Raw genomic sequence first — 18,210 nt, 5'->3', positions numbered from 1 at the left:
AAGCTAGGGCAGAATGACCAGGGGTTCAAAGACATCTCAACAACACAGCAAAGTGTAAGGCTAGCCCCAACTACATGAGACCACGTCTCAAACAAACAACCCAGACTGGCCTTACACTCCCAGGCTCAAGTGTCCCTCTGCTTCAGCCACCTGTACAGCTATAGGCGTGTGACATCATGGTGAACTAAATGGAATTTCTTCTCTCCTTTCTTCCCTCTCCTCTTGTTCTCTCTCTCCTGAGGATCAAACCCAGGGCCTCACACATGCTAAACAAACACTAACACTGAGGTACACCCTCAGCCCCCTCACCCCCCCAATTATGTTTCTGTTAGACCATACTGATGCAAAAAATAGCAACGTGCTCCTTAAAATGAAAAGTCTGAGCAGGTTTCTCAGAAATGTATTACACTTAATGATTTGTTTTCACAGGCTGTTCCAGGTGACAGGGTTCACTTAAAACTGCACTCCACACTGAGGTACTAGCACACTGTCTCACAAATGGAAAAGCGCCTTACTGTATGTTACACTGGTGAAGAGACTGAGGGTCCCGTAGAGTAATACGAGCACGCTGAGTGCTTGGTCTATGTGCTAATTTTCATGGATTGTTTCCAGCTGCCCCAAGTGCTAACACCTTGGATTGGTCGTCTGGGACCCAATAAGAGATGCCTGGATGAGCAAAGCAGTGAGGCAGGCAGTCATCAGTTCTGAGCAGGGCGAGGCGCTCTGCTGTGCCTCTTCCCTCAAGAGCTGATAAACCTTCTTGCATTTAAGCCCGTATTTTTTTCGGCTCTCTGAAGTACTAGCCACGTGGGGCTACATGCTTTTTCAGATCTCAATTTCTGATTCTATTCCTAACCCAAAAAACAGGATGTCAAGACCATTCTGCCATCCTCTTCAGGGAAATGAATCTAGGGCCACATTACAAAGAACAGTCACAAAAGAACTTTCTGCAAGCTAGAAACTTTAGTTTCACTGTGTAATAAGTAGTTCACTCTTAAGTGAGGGTGACACCTGCTGGCAACAGGTCTCTGAAAACCACTTTCTAAGAAGTACATTTTTGTTTGCTATTAAGGAGTTCAGCAGCACAGTCACACCTGGCCAAGCAGCCCTTGAACCCCACAGCGCCAGATCCTCCCACAGAGCAGGCTACAGTAACTTGGGAACCCTTTCCGAACTGTCAGTAGTCTCAGCATCTCTAAGAGCCCAAGGAACATCAACTGTGCCTCAGTCCTGGTCACTGAGCTTTGCTTCTAACCATGCTGGGCAAAGCCTCTTCTAGTCACGGTCACAATCCATGCTCACCCGCTCTGCCTTCATGTGGTCCCAGCCCTCCCTGCTTTGCTGTTGTACTTCTGGGTTTTGAGCCTGACCTTTAGCCTGGCTCCCAGCTTCCACACATTGCTGTGGCCTCAGACAGGACGGCACCTGCTGCCAACTCATTCCTCCCTAAGCGCCACGGTTGCACAGAGTTCAATGTAGTATGCACAGTCCAACTACTGTCGCTGTTTAAATAAAACACAAGTCCTAACAACCCAGATCTTCTTTGCCCTGTGGTCTTCGGAGGAAGAAGGTGCTCATTCATGCAACAGACATAAGAAATTATTTATCTAATTGTTGGCCTGGGGTATAGGGAATATGGCAGCTAGGGGGCTATCTATGTATGTAGACATGCATTGTAGACATGAGAAACAATGCATTACCAATTACTCTGAAATGGCATCAAAATTAAATTAAGTGCTACTCTCAATATAGTGCACTAGATAACATTAATGCTAAAAGTAAAGTTATTTTAATAGTGGTTACTAACAATAATTTCATTCAAAAGAAGGTAAGGTTGAAAACTGTTATGTTAGAGCAGAGTGAGCAACGCAGCATTACTGCCTGCTGCCTTTTCTCAGCTCTTGCGCACGCCCATTCCCACTAAGGCAGCACACTGGACAGACAGCCAAGGACGCAGAAGGCTCCTGGGTGCCCGCACAGCTCTCTAGCCTCTGCTTTTCACAGTCATCCTCAAGTGTGCGAGCTCTGGGACAAACGGGGCTTCCTTCATCTCAGAAACAGGCTTGTCAACTTGGGTCTCAGGTGTTCTTCTAGGACACAGACATGCTGAATACACTGTCCATAGGGCTGTGCATGCTGTCCTTAATAAAAACTGATAAAGTGTGAAAAAAGCTAAAATCTTGGACTATTTCCTAGGAAATATAAAACTGTGCAATCTGCCAGAAGAGGGAGCCCGAGTCAAATCACTGAAACAGCCAGAGAAGCTGGTGAGGGAGAAGGAAAGGCTTTGAAAAGGTCACTCTCCTCAGGCCAGCACCCTGTAAGCCTTCATCATACACTCTCCTCTGCTGGCTCCTGAGGCGTCACACCAACCTTCTGTTTAGTTCTGGAAAATGTCCTACCCCCCCAGGCTTAGGCAAGGCTTGTTTCCCCTCTCATCCAGGCATATTGCGTTCTGGTCACCTTTTAGATCTCTGTTCAGCACTATCCAGATTCCTTCCAGAACTCCCCTCAGTTATCATCCGACCTGTCCTGACCTCAGGGTCCCTCCCCTCAGTTGTCATCCGACCATGCTACTACTGTCTTGCCCAGCAGCCACTGCAGTTAGCAAAGACACATGGAGTAGACGGTTGGGGTCTATGCCCACAAGAAGAGTGTTGGTTTTTGTTTATTTTTGTTTTTTTCCCCTCCTCTCTGAGCCTTGGCTGTCCTAAAACTCATTATGTGGACCAGGCTGGCTTCAAACTCAGAGATCCGCCTGCCTCTAACTCCCGAGTGCTGGGATTAAAGGTGTGTGCCACCAACGCCCAGCTTTTCTCATTTATTTTTAAAAGCTGATAATCTTCCAGTCCTTAAAGTGACAAAAATACTTAATGAAAAGATGACTAACTGTAAATACTTTCAGATAGAACGTGCAACATAAGTAAATCACAGTATCCAGAAATTTTATTGCATTCACTTGCTTATGTATCCATCGCTCTAAAACATTTGTGTGAACAGGAAACTTACCTACAGCATCCAATAGGTCTTGACTGTTAGCTAATGAGCTAAGTAGTCAATTCCAGTAGCAAAATGTGACTAATGCAAGCTTGCACTGTGCAAGAATGCCATCACATTTCCAGGTTATCAAGTCACTGCACATCCAGAAAGGGGACAACAACAAAGACGTCAGGCAAACAGGATACAGTGCTGAGCCTTTCTGTGATGCTCAAGAGACCAGCAGAGAATCACAAGGGATTAAGTAAAATCAACGCAGGCAGCTGATGGAAAGACTCCTCAAAGAAGACACATACATTGCAAACAAGGACATGAAAATAATGTTAACATTGTGATGGCTGGTTTTATGCCAGCATGACAAGCTAAAGTCATCTGAGAGGAAGGAGCCTCAATTTTAAGAACGACTCCACAAAATCATGCTGTAGGCAAGACTATATGTAGGGAATGTTCATAATTAGTGATTGATGGGAGGACCCAGCCTATTGTGGGTGATGCCGTCCCTGGGCTGGTGGTCTCAGGTTCTATCAGAAAGCAAGCTGGACAAGTCATGGGAAGCAAGCCAGTAAGCAGCATCCCTCCATGGGCTCTGTGTCAGCTCCTGCCTCCAGGATCCTGCCCTGACTTCTTTCACTAATGAACAGTGATGTGGAAGCGTAAGCCAAAGAAACCCTTTCCTCTCTGACTTGTTTTTTGGTTATGGTGTTTGATCACAGCAATAGAAACCACTAGTTATTAGGAATCATGAGGCGGCCCAAACCACATGTGAAACAATACAATTACTTTGGAAAAGACTGAAAGAATTTATTATGTGAAGGATCTTTAGGAACCATCTTAAGACCTTTAATGTCAGATTTGTCTTTCTTTGGCTCTGTTGTTCTATGTTTAAGGGAATTTTTAAAATTCTACTCTTCAACCCAAGGGGGAGAGATAACCCCTAAGCCTCCCCCCATCGCTTGGAATGCCGCTGTATTTCTCTGACTGCCTCCCTGGCATGGGCTGCTCTGACAGGAGGAGGTGGGCAAGGTCTGGCTGTGCTTTTCCAGACTCTCCTTGCTTTGTAGTGAACGTTGTAGCTTTTGATTACAGCCCCAGTTGACAACAGCAGCAACGAAGAGAGTCACTATGCCAGGGCCTAGAACTAGCCTAGCACAAAAGGCAGTAGCCGAGGGTTCTGGGCAGGAAGGAGGGAATGTGCAGATGTAGCCCCTATGTACTGCCAGGCCATGACAGGGGAAACAAACCGAACACTGGAGGGTTATAAAAGCAAACCTGTCTCATATGTGAGCACAAATGTTATCACCAAATCAGGCTATGTCCTTTCTAACACCAGTGCCTAGGAAAAAGTGTCCCCTCAGAGCAGCTGATTCTGATGACACCGAGTAATGATGGAGTCTGACAAAAATGTAAACAATCATCAGAAAACAGTCTAGGCTGGAGGGACAACTTGCTGAGTTCTAAGAGCACTGGCTGCTCTTGCAGAGGACCTGGGTTAGTTTCCAGCACTCACATGACAGGGCATCTCACAACCACTCTCCAATTCCAAGAGATTTAGCACCCTCTTCTGGTTCCAGGAGCGAGTGCCAGGCAAACATGTGGCACATCCACAAATACACAGGTGACATACTCACACCAATAAAATAGAAATAATTAAAAACAAAGTTGTGTGCATGTACTTTAGATTGTTCTGTTTATATGGACATGAACAGCTGTTTTTAGGACTACAAAGGACGTTGTAGTCGCTGATAAAGTGTTCCCACAGAACCAGCCACTCAGAAGAGATGACAGAGAAGCAGTCAGCTGCTCGTCAGCACAGTGACACAGCAGGAATCCCACGCTAGGGGCAGCACAGTGAATTCAGGCACCATGCAGTAGTGAGCACTCACTGTTGGGAAGCAAACAATAAAAGACAATGGAAACAGACTGTGAAAATGGCTCACGGGGGGCGAATGATTGTAGAAAGAGTTCTGTTTTTGTAAATGATAGTAAGAACCACTGTTTTATTTGAAATCATAAACTCAAATACAGCCACAGCAAGTCCTTGTGGACCATTTGAAAAGATTCTAGCAGAGCAGAGAGGTCCTTGTACCCTGCTGCTTCTAACATTCACATAACAGTGAACTAATTCATCTCTCGACACAACTCTAGTAACAGACGCAAGGGCTGACGCAGCACAGTCCAGGAGCCGGGGCCTACCAGTGATGCCTCTGCTATAACAAAACAAGAACTTGTAAGTCCTGTTCAGTTATGAAGTTCAAGTGTGAGATCATACAGGTAATTTTTAACCTTGAAAGCTGCCAGATGCCAGCTAGAAGTGAAGTATTAGTATAGACTGCAACTGAGAACTCTTGCAAAAGGCCGTATAATGCCAGCATCTACAAGAGCAACTGTGTCCAGGGGAAGACAGAAGACTTCAGTGTCAGTGAAGTACAGCACCCCTGACTGGACACCAGTCACACTCTAGCTATTGGTCCCTTTCCTGTGTGAGCTCATTTGCTTTTACAACAACTTTATAAGGCAAGAACAGTCCATCACTTTTCTCATTTTTAAAAAGATTTTTTAAAATTTAAATTAGAAACAAGCTTGCTTCTTGCGTCACATGTCAATCCCAGCTCCCTCTCCCTCCCTTCCTCCCAGGGAGGGTGAGGTCCTCCATGGGGGATCTCTAGAGCCTGTCATTTCCTTCAGGGCAATGGCCTAGGCCCTCCCCCAAGAGTCCAGGCTGAGAGAGCATCCCTCATTGTGGGATGGGCAGCCAATGTCCATTTGTATGCCAGGGATAAATACTGAGGCCCATAGATTGCCCAGGCCTCCTCACTGGCACCCACATTCATGGGGTCTGGATCAGTCCCATGCTGGCCTCACAGCCATCAGTCTGGGGTTCAAGAGCTCCCCCTTGTTCAGCTCAGCTGTTTCTGTGGGTTAAACCAGCCCAGTCTTGACATCTTTGCTCATCAGTCCTCCCTTTCTGTTGCTGGGTTCCAGGAGTTCAGTTCAGTGTTTAGCTGTAATCCCACTGCCAGAGAGTCTGGGAGACAGAACCTTCATCTAGTGGCTGATGGAAGCAGAGGCAGATACCCACAGATAAACATTTTTCTCATTTTAAAGATGCAATACCTGAAGCTTCAAGAAATACCTTGTCATGGAGGGAACAGAGCTAGTCTCTGTGACCCATGCGTGTCCCTACTGTGCCAGATATGAGGCCGAGGCCCTAAGCTCACTCTGAACCTCCAGCACACCCAGTGTGCCTGAGTGTGCTCCTACCAACCCTGTTACAGACAGACGGACAAGCAAGTTCTGGGAAGAAGCCTCTTACATGTCCCTAAGGAAGAAATGGGCTATGTCTGCAAGGGAATAGCTGGCAGTAAGGAATTTCAAGCTTTAAAAAAATTTAGCCTTCTCTGGGTCTTATTCCAAATGAATCACCTTCCTGAATTCAATCCTTATTTGGTGGGAATTAAAGCAAAAGGAAATATCCTAGGCAATTTTATACTAACCTAATGACAATGAAATGTAGATATATAAAGCCAGTCATATATGAAGACCTTCACAATGTATAATAAATGTAGAGTCAAAGACAGACAGACTCTTTGTTTCAATGTCACCTTCTGGATTACGTTTAACAGCACTGGCTGCTCTTGCAGAGGACCTGGGTTCAATTCCCAGCACCCACATGGTGGCTCACAATCATCTTAATACCAGTTCTAGAGGCCCCAAGGCACTCTTCTGGGCTCTGTGGGCACTGCACACACTTGGTGCACAGTCACACATGCAGGCAAAAATATCTATAAACATGAAATAAATTTTACAAAAGTCACCTCATTGCAAAGTTTGGTACTACTATAAAAAGTATGCCCCTCCCAAAATATATATTAAAACAAATAAACAAATAACTTACCTTTGGTTTTTTGATCAGCAGCCTGAAAAAAATTCAGAAATGCTTTAGAAACAGTTGTGTGGAATGTACACATTGATGAAAGTTTATGAGCATACTTTTTTTTGTTGTTGTTGTTTTTTTTTTTCGAGACAGGGTTTCTCTGTGGCTTTGGAGGCTGTCCTGGAATTCCCTTGGTAGTCCAGGCTGGTCTCGAACTTACAGAGATCCGTCTGCCTCTGCCTCCCGTGTGCTGGGATTAAAGGCGTGTGCCACCAATGCCCGGCTTGAGCATACTTTTAATTGTTTTAGGTTTTACTCTTTTAGTTTCTTTTAAGACGTGGAGCCTTAACTATCCTGGAACTCACTGTGTAGACCAGGCTTGCCTCAAACTCATAGAGATCTGCCTGCCTCTGTCTCCCAAGTGTTTGGACTAAGACTTTTAATTCTTGAAATTTTTTTGTTTTTTTTATTAATTTTTTTTAATTCTTGAAATTTTAAAAGTACACCTTTTATTCAGATAATTTTATACTGAGAAAAATCAGTATTTGTCTACATGCCTTGATTACATGACAGTGTTAAATTACAAGCAAAAGGGCTGGAGAGATGGTTCAGAGGTTAAGAGCACTGACTACTCTTCCAAAGGTCCTGAGTTCAATTCCCAGCAACCACATGGTGGCTCACAACCATTTATAATGAGATCTGGTGTCCTCTTCTGGCCTGCAGACATACATGCAGGCAGAATACTGTATGCATAATCTTTAAAAAAATTACAAGCAAAAAAGTTTTTTATGGAGCTCCCTATCTGTCACAGTCTAGAAGGGACCCTTCAACCCACAGGCACATTATGTAGGTGAAAGCAAAAATTGGTATGTAATTTAGTTTACATGCATAGAAATATGACTATAAGGTTTAAAGAACTCTAAAAAACAGGTTTTTGAGAGAGAGAGAGAAAGAGAGAGAGTGAGTGAGAGTATGTGTGTAGATACCCAAAGGGTCCAAAAGAGGGTGTTGAATACCCTGGAGCTGGAGTTACAGGAGGCTGGACTAGGACTGAACTTGGATTCTCTGGAAAAGCAGTAAATGTGCTTAACTATTGAGTCATCTCTTTAGACTGGTTTATACAACTTACTTTAACATTTATAAATAAGATTTATAAATTTACCAAGACTGCAAAAAATATTTCTAGCTTTTCTAATGCTGTCAGTTTCATGGTCCCTTCCTGATGTTTTAGATGGGGCTGCTCTGGGCTGGACACAATCCACTCTCAGAAGAAGGCATGAACATTCTTGCACATTAACTACACAGCCCCTGGAAACAAGACTTCAGTATGTCTGGCTCTTCAGAAAAGACATTTTGCAGTTGGCACCCTAAACTCACTTCACTAGCTAAGTATCCATTATTTACTAATTACAGATTCAGCATATTGATTTAAAACAGAAACAGAATCAAGTGTGGTCATGAGACAGCTTTGCTAATGCAGAGGTGACACACATGACCGCAAGGACATGGAACAAGGGGCTCTAGCAAACCTTTTTCTGAGCACCTTCCTTCTTTTTCTTGTCTTCCTGCTTTTTCTTTTTCTTTTCTTCCATCAAACGTTCCTCTTCTTGTGTTTCCTGTTCTTTTACCCTATGAAATATTTAAAAAATGGTATTAGCCTGATCACTGATTTAAAGCCCATTAAAAAACCAAAAAGCAACCGGAACCTGGTTACACCCCTAGCTATGTGAGAAGGTGAGGCAGGAGAACTATGACTGGCCCGCAGGGTAAGTTCAAGGCCAATCTATGTCTGGGAGGATGCTGACTCCAAGAGTGCTTGCCTGCCTTGTCCGTGAGATGCCCTGGGGTCTCAGACTGGACGCTGGGGTAGAGGACAGGGACAGCGTTGGTACACAGGGTCCTGAGCTAGACACACACAAGATGGAGACTCTTTGAGAAGATGAGACATGGAGGCTCACCCAGGACTGACTTTACAAAGCGTCTCAGCTGTCTCATTTGTTTGCTTCTCATCTGTGGAGAATCAGACTAACACTGGGCATCACATGAGGGAAAAGGAGTAAGGAACAACCCACCAGACTAGTGCTTTTCAAAGCAGTCTCAAGAGACCACCATCACTGTGTCCATTTGCGGTTTCTATCCTGCTTCACAAACCAGGCCTTCGGAGGTGAATCCCATGTACTCTTAATTTCGTGTTTGTCTGACAAAAGAGTTATCTTTTTACTCAGAGTCCTGCTCAGTTAAGAGCCACTACAAGACACACAGCGTGGAGGAGCTCTGCTTTAAAAGTTCACAGCAGCCTAGCCACTGGGCTGTGGAGCTGAGGAGTCTATAGTTAGCCCAAGTGGTCACTAACTATTGCCTGGCAGTTCCCCGTGCTCTCCCAACAACACAGGCTCTGGCCCTTCTTCATTCAGTCAGAGACATGTCAGAGGGAACTACAGGGTGAAGGACTCTCCTGATCCCTGGGGTTGTGGCACCACAGGGTCAGCATGTGGGTAGGAGGCCCCTGTTGGTGGCTATAGACCTAGGCTTAGCACAGGCAGCCTTGCAGCCCTGGCGGTCTGGCATCCCATCAGCGACACTCTCAACACCGACCTTATTCCAGGTCTCCTGTTAACAGCCACCTAGCTATTTGTCTCTCTCACGGGTCTCCCAATTAGTGACCCTCTTCACAGAAACACTGGGCCCCAGTCCTGCTGCACTGATAACCAATCCATACACCTAGCCATCAACACCCCCAGGGCTCCCTTCCAAACAGATGAGGAAGCAACTGGCTGAGGGTTGCTGGCCGTGACCGGCTTAGGTCTTGTATGTGCTCCGGTTGAAATAAGGAGCCTGGAAGTGCTTCCTGCTGCTCAGCTCAGCAAACCTGCCCGCTGCTCAGCGCACACACGTGCCAGCTCTTCTGTGGGGACTCCATCAGTTTAGGGGCCACAGCACTTTCTATAGTTGATTCTTTGTTGTTGTTTGAGAAGGGGTTCACTATTCGGCCCTGGATGGCCCTGGATGGCTGGCTTGAAACTCAGAGATCCCCCTGCCTCTGCCTGTCTCCTGAGTGTTGGGGTGTGAAGATGTCAGATCCCCTGGACAGTTGTGAGCTGTCATGTGGTTGCTGGGAGTTGAACCTGTGTCCTCTGGAAGAGCAGTCAATGCTCTTATCTGATCAATCATCTCTCCAGCCTCTTTTTGGAGTTTTAATCGCTGTTCCTTTATTCTTCTTATATCTATTTGTATTTTACACTTCTCCTCTCACCTAGAGTTTAAAAACCTGCCTTTTACAACAGAAGGACAAAAAACAGGGCCTTGTGAATCCAGAATGGCACTGAACTGGCTCTGTAGCTAAGAATGACCTTCAACTCATGATTTAGGTACATTTATTTATCTCCCAAGTGCCGATATTTCTAGAGCTTTCTATCTAGCTCCATTCAGCTGGGAACAGTCCTTACTAGAACTGACAAAAGTGTATGCTACAGTTTTCCCTTTAAAGCATTTTGAAGTACATATAGCTCAGGTCTGTCTGTGTAATCCTTCAAGCCTGGTAAGTACAGCTCTCACCCCTCATCAAAGAGTCTTCCTTTTGCAAAAGATGGAGATTAGTACAATTTTACGTAACTGGCCAAAATGCAGAGAACAACTGGCCCTCGAGTGCCCAGTTCCAATGGATCTATCTGCAATGCAACGCTCCCTCCTAAGCTCAGGGAACATCAAGGAAGAGGGGGCAGAAAGAAGGGAAGAGCAAGGAGACCTGGACACCTGCACGTAGATAGTGCTGCCTACATGACAGGGAAATGCACCCATGAACTCTCAACAACAGATAACGCGAATAAGACAAACATACCAGCTGACACGCCAACATGACAGGGGAAACTCCATAAGGCCTTACCCAAGATGAGGGGCTACAGGCAGTCAATGGCTACTAAGAGGGGAGAATCAGTTTTCTTCAGGGACAAGCTCTCACGTAGGTTGTCCAATCTCAAGAGGTGAGCCCTGGACATAAGTTCACACAAGCAATGCTAAATTGGCCCAGTAGATTGCATAAACATGTATGTATTTATCTGAATATATACACACACATAGGAACATGTAACAGTAGTAATTAAAGATGCGGTTGTAATTTGGGAGAGAGGGAGTATGGGAGAAGTTAGAGGAAGGAGTAGCATGAGAATGATGTAGACGCAGAGCTCATGTACGACACTCTCAAAAAAAATTTAAAAACCTAACCCATGACATCAGGATAGAAAGACTTGCATGTTAATTTGCTCTCCAAATAAGTGACATAAACTAGTAGTATTGTTATCCCCAGAGCCGTGTCATCAGCGTGCTCCCTCTTCAGAACAGCTCTGCTCTGTTTCCCTCTCCCAGTCTCCTCTCCTCCTCTGTGAGTCTGACCATGCTCACTCACTCACTCAGTTGTGGGTCTAATCCTCCTGTGGTCTGTCTACTGAGTACACTCCTCGGAACTGGAGTTACAGATTACTTGTGAGCCACCCTGTGGTGCTGGGAACCGAACCCAGATCCTCTCCAAATACAAGTGCTCTTAGCTGCTAACCTCTATCTTGAGCCCATGAATCACTCATTTTGATCTTACTCAAACTGACAGGGCAGGAAGAGGACACAGACCCAGCACAGACCTATCTAGTGCTGTTCATTTCAATGTTGTAATTCAGTCATTCCATGATTAATTCATCCTTGTATAACTAACTGCTTGCTCATCTTGCTGGAAAATAAAAGTGTCTCTTTAAGAAAAGGTGCATGTAAGCCGGCATGGTGGCACACCCCTTCCAGGCCGACCTGAACTATATAGAGATTTTCAGGACCCTGTCTCAGGAGGGGGAGAGGGGGAGAAAGGGGGTTGGAGAGATGGCTCAACAGTTAAGAACACTGACTGTTCTTGCAACGACCCAGGTTTAATTCCCAGCACTAACTCGTGACTGCATAGAACTCCAATCCCAGAGAATCCGACACCTTCTTCTGGCCTCTGTGTTTATTGTAAGCACATGGGCATACGTACAGGCAAAACATCTATACCCATAAAAATAAAGGGAATTCTAAAAAATAGGAAAAAAGGGTATGTAGAAGTGAATCTCTAGAGACTGTACAAGCTTCATTTTCGTTAGACTGGTGGCCTGGGCCGATTAATATGTCAGGCTGAGAACTGATTTGTAGGCTCCATGCTGCTGCATCTCAGCACACAACCCAAGTCAGAAGGAGCATGCCACTGAATACAAAATCCTTTTTAGGTCACTTGCTTTTTTTCTGCAGATACTTATGTGTCTCTTACACTTGAGTTCTGAAACTTCATGAATATGTATCTTCAGTGGTTTCTGTGCTCACTATTCATGCTTAGCATTTTGGAAGTTGGATGTTTTCAAGTCAGGTAAATTTGTTTTCAGTGCTTTGTTTCTTGTGTGTGCTGCATGTGTGTGCCTAGTGCTTCAGGAAAGAATCCAGGTCCAAAACTAGGAGTAGTAGTGTGCACCTTTAATCCCGGCAGGGGCATCTCTGTACCTTCAAAGTCAGCTTGGTCTACATAGTGAGTTCCAAGACAACCAGAACTACATTATGAGACCCTATCTCAAAAACAAACAAACAAACAAACAAATAAACAAACCCAAAAAACAAAACTAAAACAAACAAACAGACAAACAAAATCCAGGTCCTGGCATGGTAAGCAAGTACTCAATAGTCAAGCTACATGGCCAGATCTTGGTTACTGAGAAAAGGTCTTGCTCATAGCTTAGGCCAGCCTAGAATTGCAGTCTTCCTGTCTCGGCATCTCAGGGGCTGGAATTATAGGCATGAACTACCATGCCCTCTGCTGGCTTCCAACAGTATCTTCCTTTGGTTCTCCTCTTCCTTTTTTTGAGAATGGATCTCATGGTATAATTCAATCTGGCATCCATCTTGCTACTATCCTCCCTCAGCCCCCTACATGCTGGGGAATACGAGTGTGCACCACAGTGCCCAGCCTCCCTGCAGTTTTCTGAAGTGCACACTGAACCTCTTGGTCAGTCTTGGATTGACCATGTATAGTTTTTCCTTTTTAAAAAGGTATTTTCTAATACAGGGGTGGCCCATACCATTAATCCCAGCACTTGGGAGGCAGACTCTGTGAGTCTGAGGCCAGTCTGGTCTACAAAGTGAGTTAGTTACACAGAGAAACCCTGTCTTGAACACCCCACCAGAAGTTATTTTCTGACATTTTGAGTGTGTGTGTGTGCCTGTGTGTGCACATGGGTGTGTTTGGCTTTCCTAGGTCCTCCAAATCTATGGATACTTAAGAGTTTAGAGCTGGGTGGTGGTGGCACATGCCTTTGATCCAAGCACTAGGGAGGCAGAGGCAGGCAGATCTCTGTGAGTTCAAGACCAGCTTAGTCTACAGAGTGAGTTCCAGAACAGGCTCCAAAGCTACACAGAGAAACCCTGTCACAGGAAAAAAAAATTAACTGTCTACTTTCTTGTCATCCCTTTGCAGATGTAAACCCTGCTATTCTCCAGCTGCAGGCAGGAAAGCTGTCTGTTTTCTACAAAAATCCATTTATTTCCCTTCTAAACCAAGGGAGCTTTGTGTGCATGGACAGAGTTACTCCATATGGATTCTTTATTTTTTAAAGATCGATCTATCTGTCTATCTACCTATCTACCTATCTACCTATCTACCTATCTATCATGTACACAGTGTTCTATCTGCATGTATCCCTGCAGGCCAGAAGAGGGCACCAGATCTCATTACAGATGGTTGTGAGCCACCATGTGGTTGCTGGGAATTGAACTCAGGACCTCTGGAAGAGCAGCCAGTGCTCTTAACCTCTGAGCCATCTCTCCAGCTCCAATGTGGACTCTTACCTTAGAAACATCAGTCAAGGAGCTGGCTGAAGCTAGAGCAGCCTCAAATGCAGTCACACTGTTTCTTCCTGGCTACCACACACTTGCTCTAGCATTAGATACAAGATGACCAGTCATCCAGAACTGCCCATTGTTGGAGTTGTCCCAGACTACCCTGGACCCTGGACTCTAACTTCCTATCCTTTGTCCTATCTATTGTGTCTGTTCTTAATCCTCACTGAAATTTGTTTCCTGACTCTTCCGTGTCCTTCCTTAAGAGACTAAAATCTCAGGACCATCTTGCATGTTCACTAATCCAGTATCACAATCAGGACAAGTCGATGAAAAACCCTAGTTCAGGGAGACAACAGACTAAGGAGGGAGGGGCTGACTCATGTAACACACACTTCTGAATTACAGCCACAAACAAGGTACCCCACACACTCAAGGACACACAGCTAAATGACTCACTGTCATCAGCACTGCTCTCTGCCAACAGTCAGGGTGGAAGAGTGAACACCTGGGGCCTGAGGCAGGACAGCCAAGGGGACTAGGTGTTTTGAGCTTTAAAATAGCTTCCTCTGTCTTCTGGGATGTTGGTGTCCAGGTGGCAGGCCCTTCTCCTGTCACTATGGCCCCAAGAAAAGTCTAGAACCACTTAAAGCTTTCTCCTCCTCCTTTTCCTCCTTGTTCTCCATATAATTTCAGCTAAAGCTTATAAAGGACAAAATCTCTCATGAGCACACATTCTTTTCTGGTAATGATCAAGTAACAATTAGTAAGTTACTATCTCTCTTGTGGGGTTAGAAATATTATAAACTTGAATTTGGAAAGTCTCTGGACCTATGGGACAATCCTGTAAAAAGCTAGCATGTACTGATTAAATAGGGGAGTAGGTGTTTTTAAAATGTTTTCATGTGTGTAGGCTCATGTCTCTGTGTGTAGGTGCACAGGCACATGTGTGCACATGTGTACATGCTTCTGGAGACTGAGGCTGATGAAGGTGTCTTCCTCAATTTCTCTGTTTTCTATACCGAACCTGGACCTCACTGGTTTGGCTAGTCTGGCTACCCAGCTTGCTCTTGCTCCAGTAATTTTCTGTTGTCACCTCCTGTATTGAAATTACAAGCAGGCTCCCCCAACCCTCACGTGTGTGTGTGTGTGTGCGCGCGCGCGCGCGCGCGTGCATGCACACCCGAGCCAGCTCCACAGTCCTAGAATTTCATTTATTTATTTTTAATTTTTATTTTATAGATAGAAACTCACTGTGTAACCCAGGCTAGCTGGGAACTTGCTATGGAGACCAGGCTAGCCTCAAACTGACATCACAGGTAGCCTACTTCTACCTCCCTAGAGCCACTACATCTAGCTGGTTTTGGAGGTGGAGGCGCCTTTGTTTCTTCTTACTCTGTCTAGATCCTCCATCTTCTTCCCCCTACTTCCAGGCAGCCTGCACCAAGTCTCCATCCATCTGTGGTTTTACAAAGGATTTTATGTAATTGTTGTTTTGTAAAACTGGGACCTGGCTACACATTCCATTCTGCATCTTTCTTGTCTTATTGTATGCCTACGGTGAAGGAATTCCCCACCCCCAGCTGACAATCAAACCTGCTCTTTTCAATGGCTCCTTAATCTACTGTGGTGTGAATGTTATCATAATGCGCTCAATCACCCTCCATTCATACATGCTCATTCCATTTTCAGCGTCCTGTTAGTTACTACAAAGAACTCCTGCTCCCCGGCCCAGCTTCCCTTAAAGAAGACAGCACTGCTTTGATTGGCAGTGCAGCTTCTGCTTCTGTAGTGGGAACTAGCTAAGGAGGAAGCATGACACGGGCTCTCAGCAGGGTCCAGGCTGGACAAGAAGGACCTGTGAGACGTATTCTGGTGGGTGGTGAGAGCATGGGCATGGCTGTGGCCTCAGTTAGAGTTTGGGATTTCACTACACACGTTTCTTTTATTCTCAAACAGTATTCTCAAACAGTTTAACAGTCGTGGGACTGGAGGGTGGAGAAGGCCAAAATTCACACTCTGGAAGCTACAGCCAGAGGGAGGGAAGGAAGAGCTTCTTCAAAAGGCTCTGTGGGTCGCATGTCAGCTGTCTGAAACCACAAGTCCCCAGAGAAACAATGTCTTAAAAGACAAAAGAAATTATGTAGTCTGGGAACTCAGCTATTCAACGCAAAATCAATCCAGACAGAATTCCTCCAGATTTCTTGACTTTCTGTTAGTTGATTATTCCCTGTATTTATAAAGTAGGAGTCAATAAAAGAACTAGGCTGATGTTTGCCTCTAAGGGTTAGCTACCTGAAATCCAAACCATTTTTCACCCTGAGTTTCATCTACAAGACACACATCCTGGGGTTAGCCTGGCTACACTCCAAACTCATCTCATCAAAGCATTATCTAGCTCATTCTTTAAGGGAGAGAGGTACATCATCATTTAGAAATCTGGGTAGTCAGGTGGTGGTGGTGCATGCCTTTAAGGGGGTGGGGGACAGGTGGACCTCTGACTTTGAGGCCAGTCTGGTCTATAGAGGGAGTTCCAGGACAGCCAGAGCTACAGAGAGAAAACCAAAAATCTAAAAAAAAAAAAAACCAAACAAACAACTGGCTAATTCCAGAAGAATTTCCTTGCAGTTTTAGGTTAGGAGGGGCTGGTGAATGTTATCAAACTAACTAAAAAGAGAAGGTGGAGGAAACAGCATCTCGATTAATTATTACAAATATTTAAGGTTCTCACCTCATTCAACCTGTGCTACCTACTGTGCTCACAGGTCCATGCTAGCCGCTGAGTGCTGTACGAGAGAATGAGTCCAGGCAGTCAAAGATCTCAAGAGGGAAATCTGACTGGAAAGGCCCAGCATGGCCGGAGTAACAGTTAATACCTGATAGACTATACAGTCCTGGGAACGAGAAGCACAGGATTGGGTTCCACAGAAACGTCTAGTCACTACTGGCACAGAGTATGGACACAGTGCTTAGACCTCCTGGGTCACCTGGCAGGACACCTTAGAAGTAGGGTGAGGACCCCACACACTAAATGACTCTGAAGGACGGGTCAGAAGGTGAGGAAGCATCTCCCCTGAGGATCAAAAGGCAACAAAAATGACAGAGTCCCTTCCTCTTGAGGGTGGGAGGGACAACCTGGTACTTGTTTCTAACCATCAGAGTACAGTAAAGGCCTGTCACTTCCCTCACTCACTTGGTTCTAGCAGACTGGCTTCAAAGTCTCCCTCTTGATTGGAGGCTTTGAAGACACAACTTACTGTGAATCTTAGTATTGTAAGGAACTGAATTTTTGTTCAATTACGGGCTGAGGAAGACTGAGGGCGTACCCTTCCCCACAGGAGTCTTCAGGGAAAAACCCAACCCTGCCTTGACTATAGGCCCCTAACCCTCAGAAGCTGTGAAACACTGACTAGGTATTGCTGTAAACCACGAGGCTCATAAACTTGCCAGCCATCATAAAAAAGCAATTACGGGCAATGGGTTAGGACTTCTGAGGCTGACCAAAGAGCACAAGCCCACTACAGACTCCGCCTCGCTGGTTCAGTGACACCAGAGGATAGTCAGATACAAATACAAACAGTGAAGAGCAAGCACAGTTGTGTGGACCCCCAAGGAGGGCTGAAATCTAGGAGCTTAGCCCAGTGGAGCTAACCTTCTCCATCTCTCCCCTCTGACCAGGGAATAGGTTGCCTCAGAGCTGTGCTGTGGGAGGGGTGGCCCAGGCAGCTAAAGTGGACAGAAACCCCAGTTTCCTCAGCGGAACAGTAGAAGGGGCTCCAGGGATCTAGTTGGGGAGCATCAGCCAGGGAAAGACTCTCCTAGCCCTGGTACTAGCTGCCATGGCCGGCCGGGGCTGACCTCTGGTTCCACTGCGTGCGGCCGACACACGGCACAGCAAGGCTATGAGAAGTACAGTGCAAGGTCAACACCCTCCAGACTCAAACCCACTCCCCAGTGCCCCCACCCCCAGTTAATGGAGGCCTGGAGCGCTGAGCTGAGCCTCGAGTCACCCAACTGTGGCTTTTACTTCTATGTGGAGAAGAGTCAGAGATCTGAGAGGCGGCCTCCAAGTTTCCAAAGGAGCCCTGGATTACTGCCATTTGGCGCTAAAATGAGCTTCAGCTCAAGATTCAGTTGTTGAAGATTTACTACTATGGGACACTTCTCAACTATGTTCATAGCAGCTTTATTTGTAATAGCCAGAACCTGGAAACAACCTAGATGTCCCTCAACTGAAGAGTGGATAAAGGAAACGTGGTACAGGCCAGGTGGTGGTGAATCACATCTTTAATCCCAGCACCTGGGAGGCAGAGGCAGGTGGATCTTTGTGACTTTGAGGCCTGGTCTACAGAGAGAGTTCCAGGACAGCCAGGGCTACACAGAGAGACCCTGTCTCAGAAAACCAAACCAAACAAAAAACAAAAACAAAAAGTGCTACATCGACACATGGAATATTACTCAACTGTTAAAAACAATGACGTCAGGAAATTTGAAGGCAAATG

The 18,210-nt window shown here is 45.6% G+C and overlaps 1 protein-coding gene across 2 annotated transcripts in view; it reads right to left on the bottom strand.

Annotated features, from left to right (window-relative positions):
• The window catches only part of Tnrc6c (trinucleotide repeat containing adaptor 6C), a 108,572-nt gene that overhangs the window by 61,036 nt on the left and 29,326 nt on the right, over positions 1-18,210 (bottom strand). For both annotated transcript variants that reach the window (XM_040750112.1, XM_013113278.3), the window contains 2 exons: positions 8,401-8,500; positions 6,893-6,914 (listed from right to left, as the gene is read on the bottom strand). In XM_040750112.1, coding sequence (XP_040606046.1) covers positions 6,893-6,914; positions 8,401-8,463 — 85 coding nt within the window. In that variant the 5' untranslated portion in view covers positions 8,464-8,500. Of the gene's footprint in view, positions 1-6,892; positions 6,915-8,400; positions 8,501-18,210 lie in introns of those variants that run through there.

This window comes from Mesocricetus auratus, unplaced genomic scaffold, assembly GCF_017639785.1.
Source record: "Mesocricetus auratus isolate SY011 unplaced genomic scaffold, BCM_Maur_2.0 Super-Scaffold_100007, whole genome shotgun sequence".
Taxonomy (NCBI): Eukaryota; Metazoa; Chordata; class Mammalia; order Rodentia; family Cricetidae; genus Mesocricetus; species Mesocricetus auratus.
The sequence above is the reverse complement of the archived record's forward strand: the minus strand, read 5'-3'. Positions and strand labels throughout refer to the sequence as shown.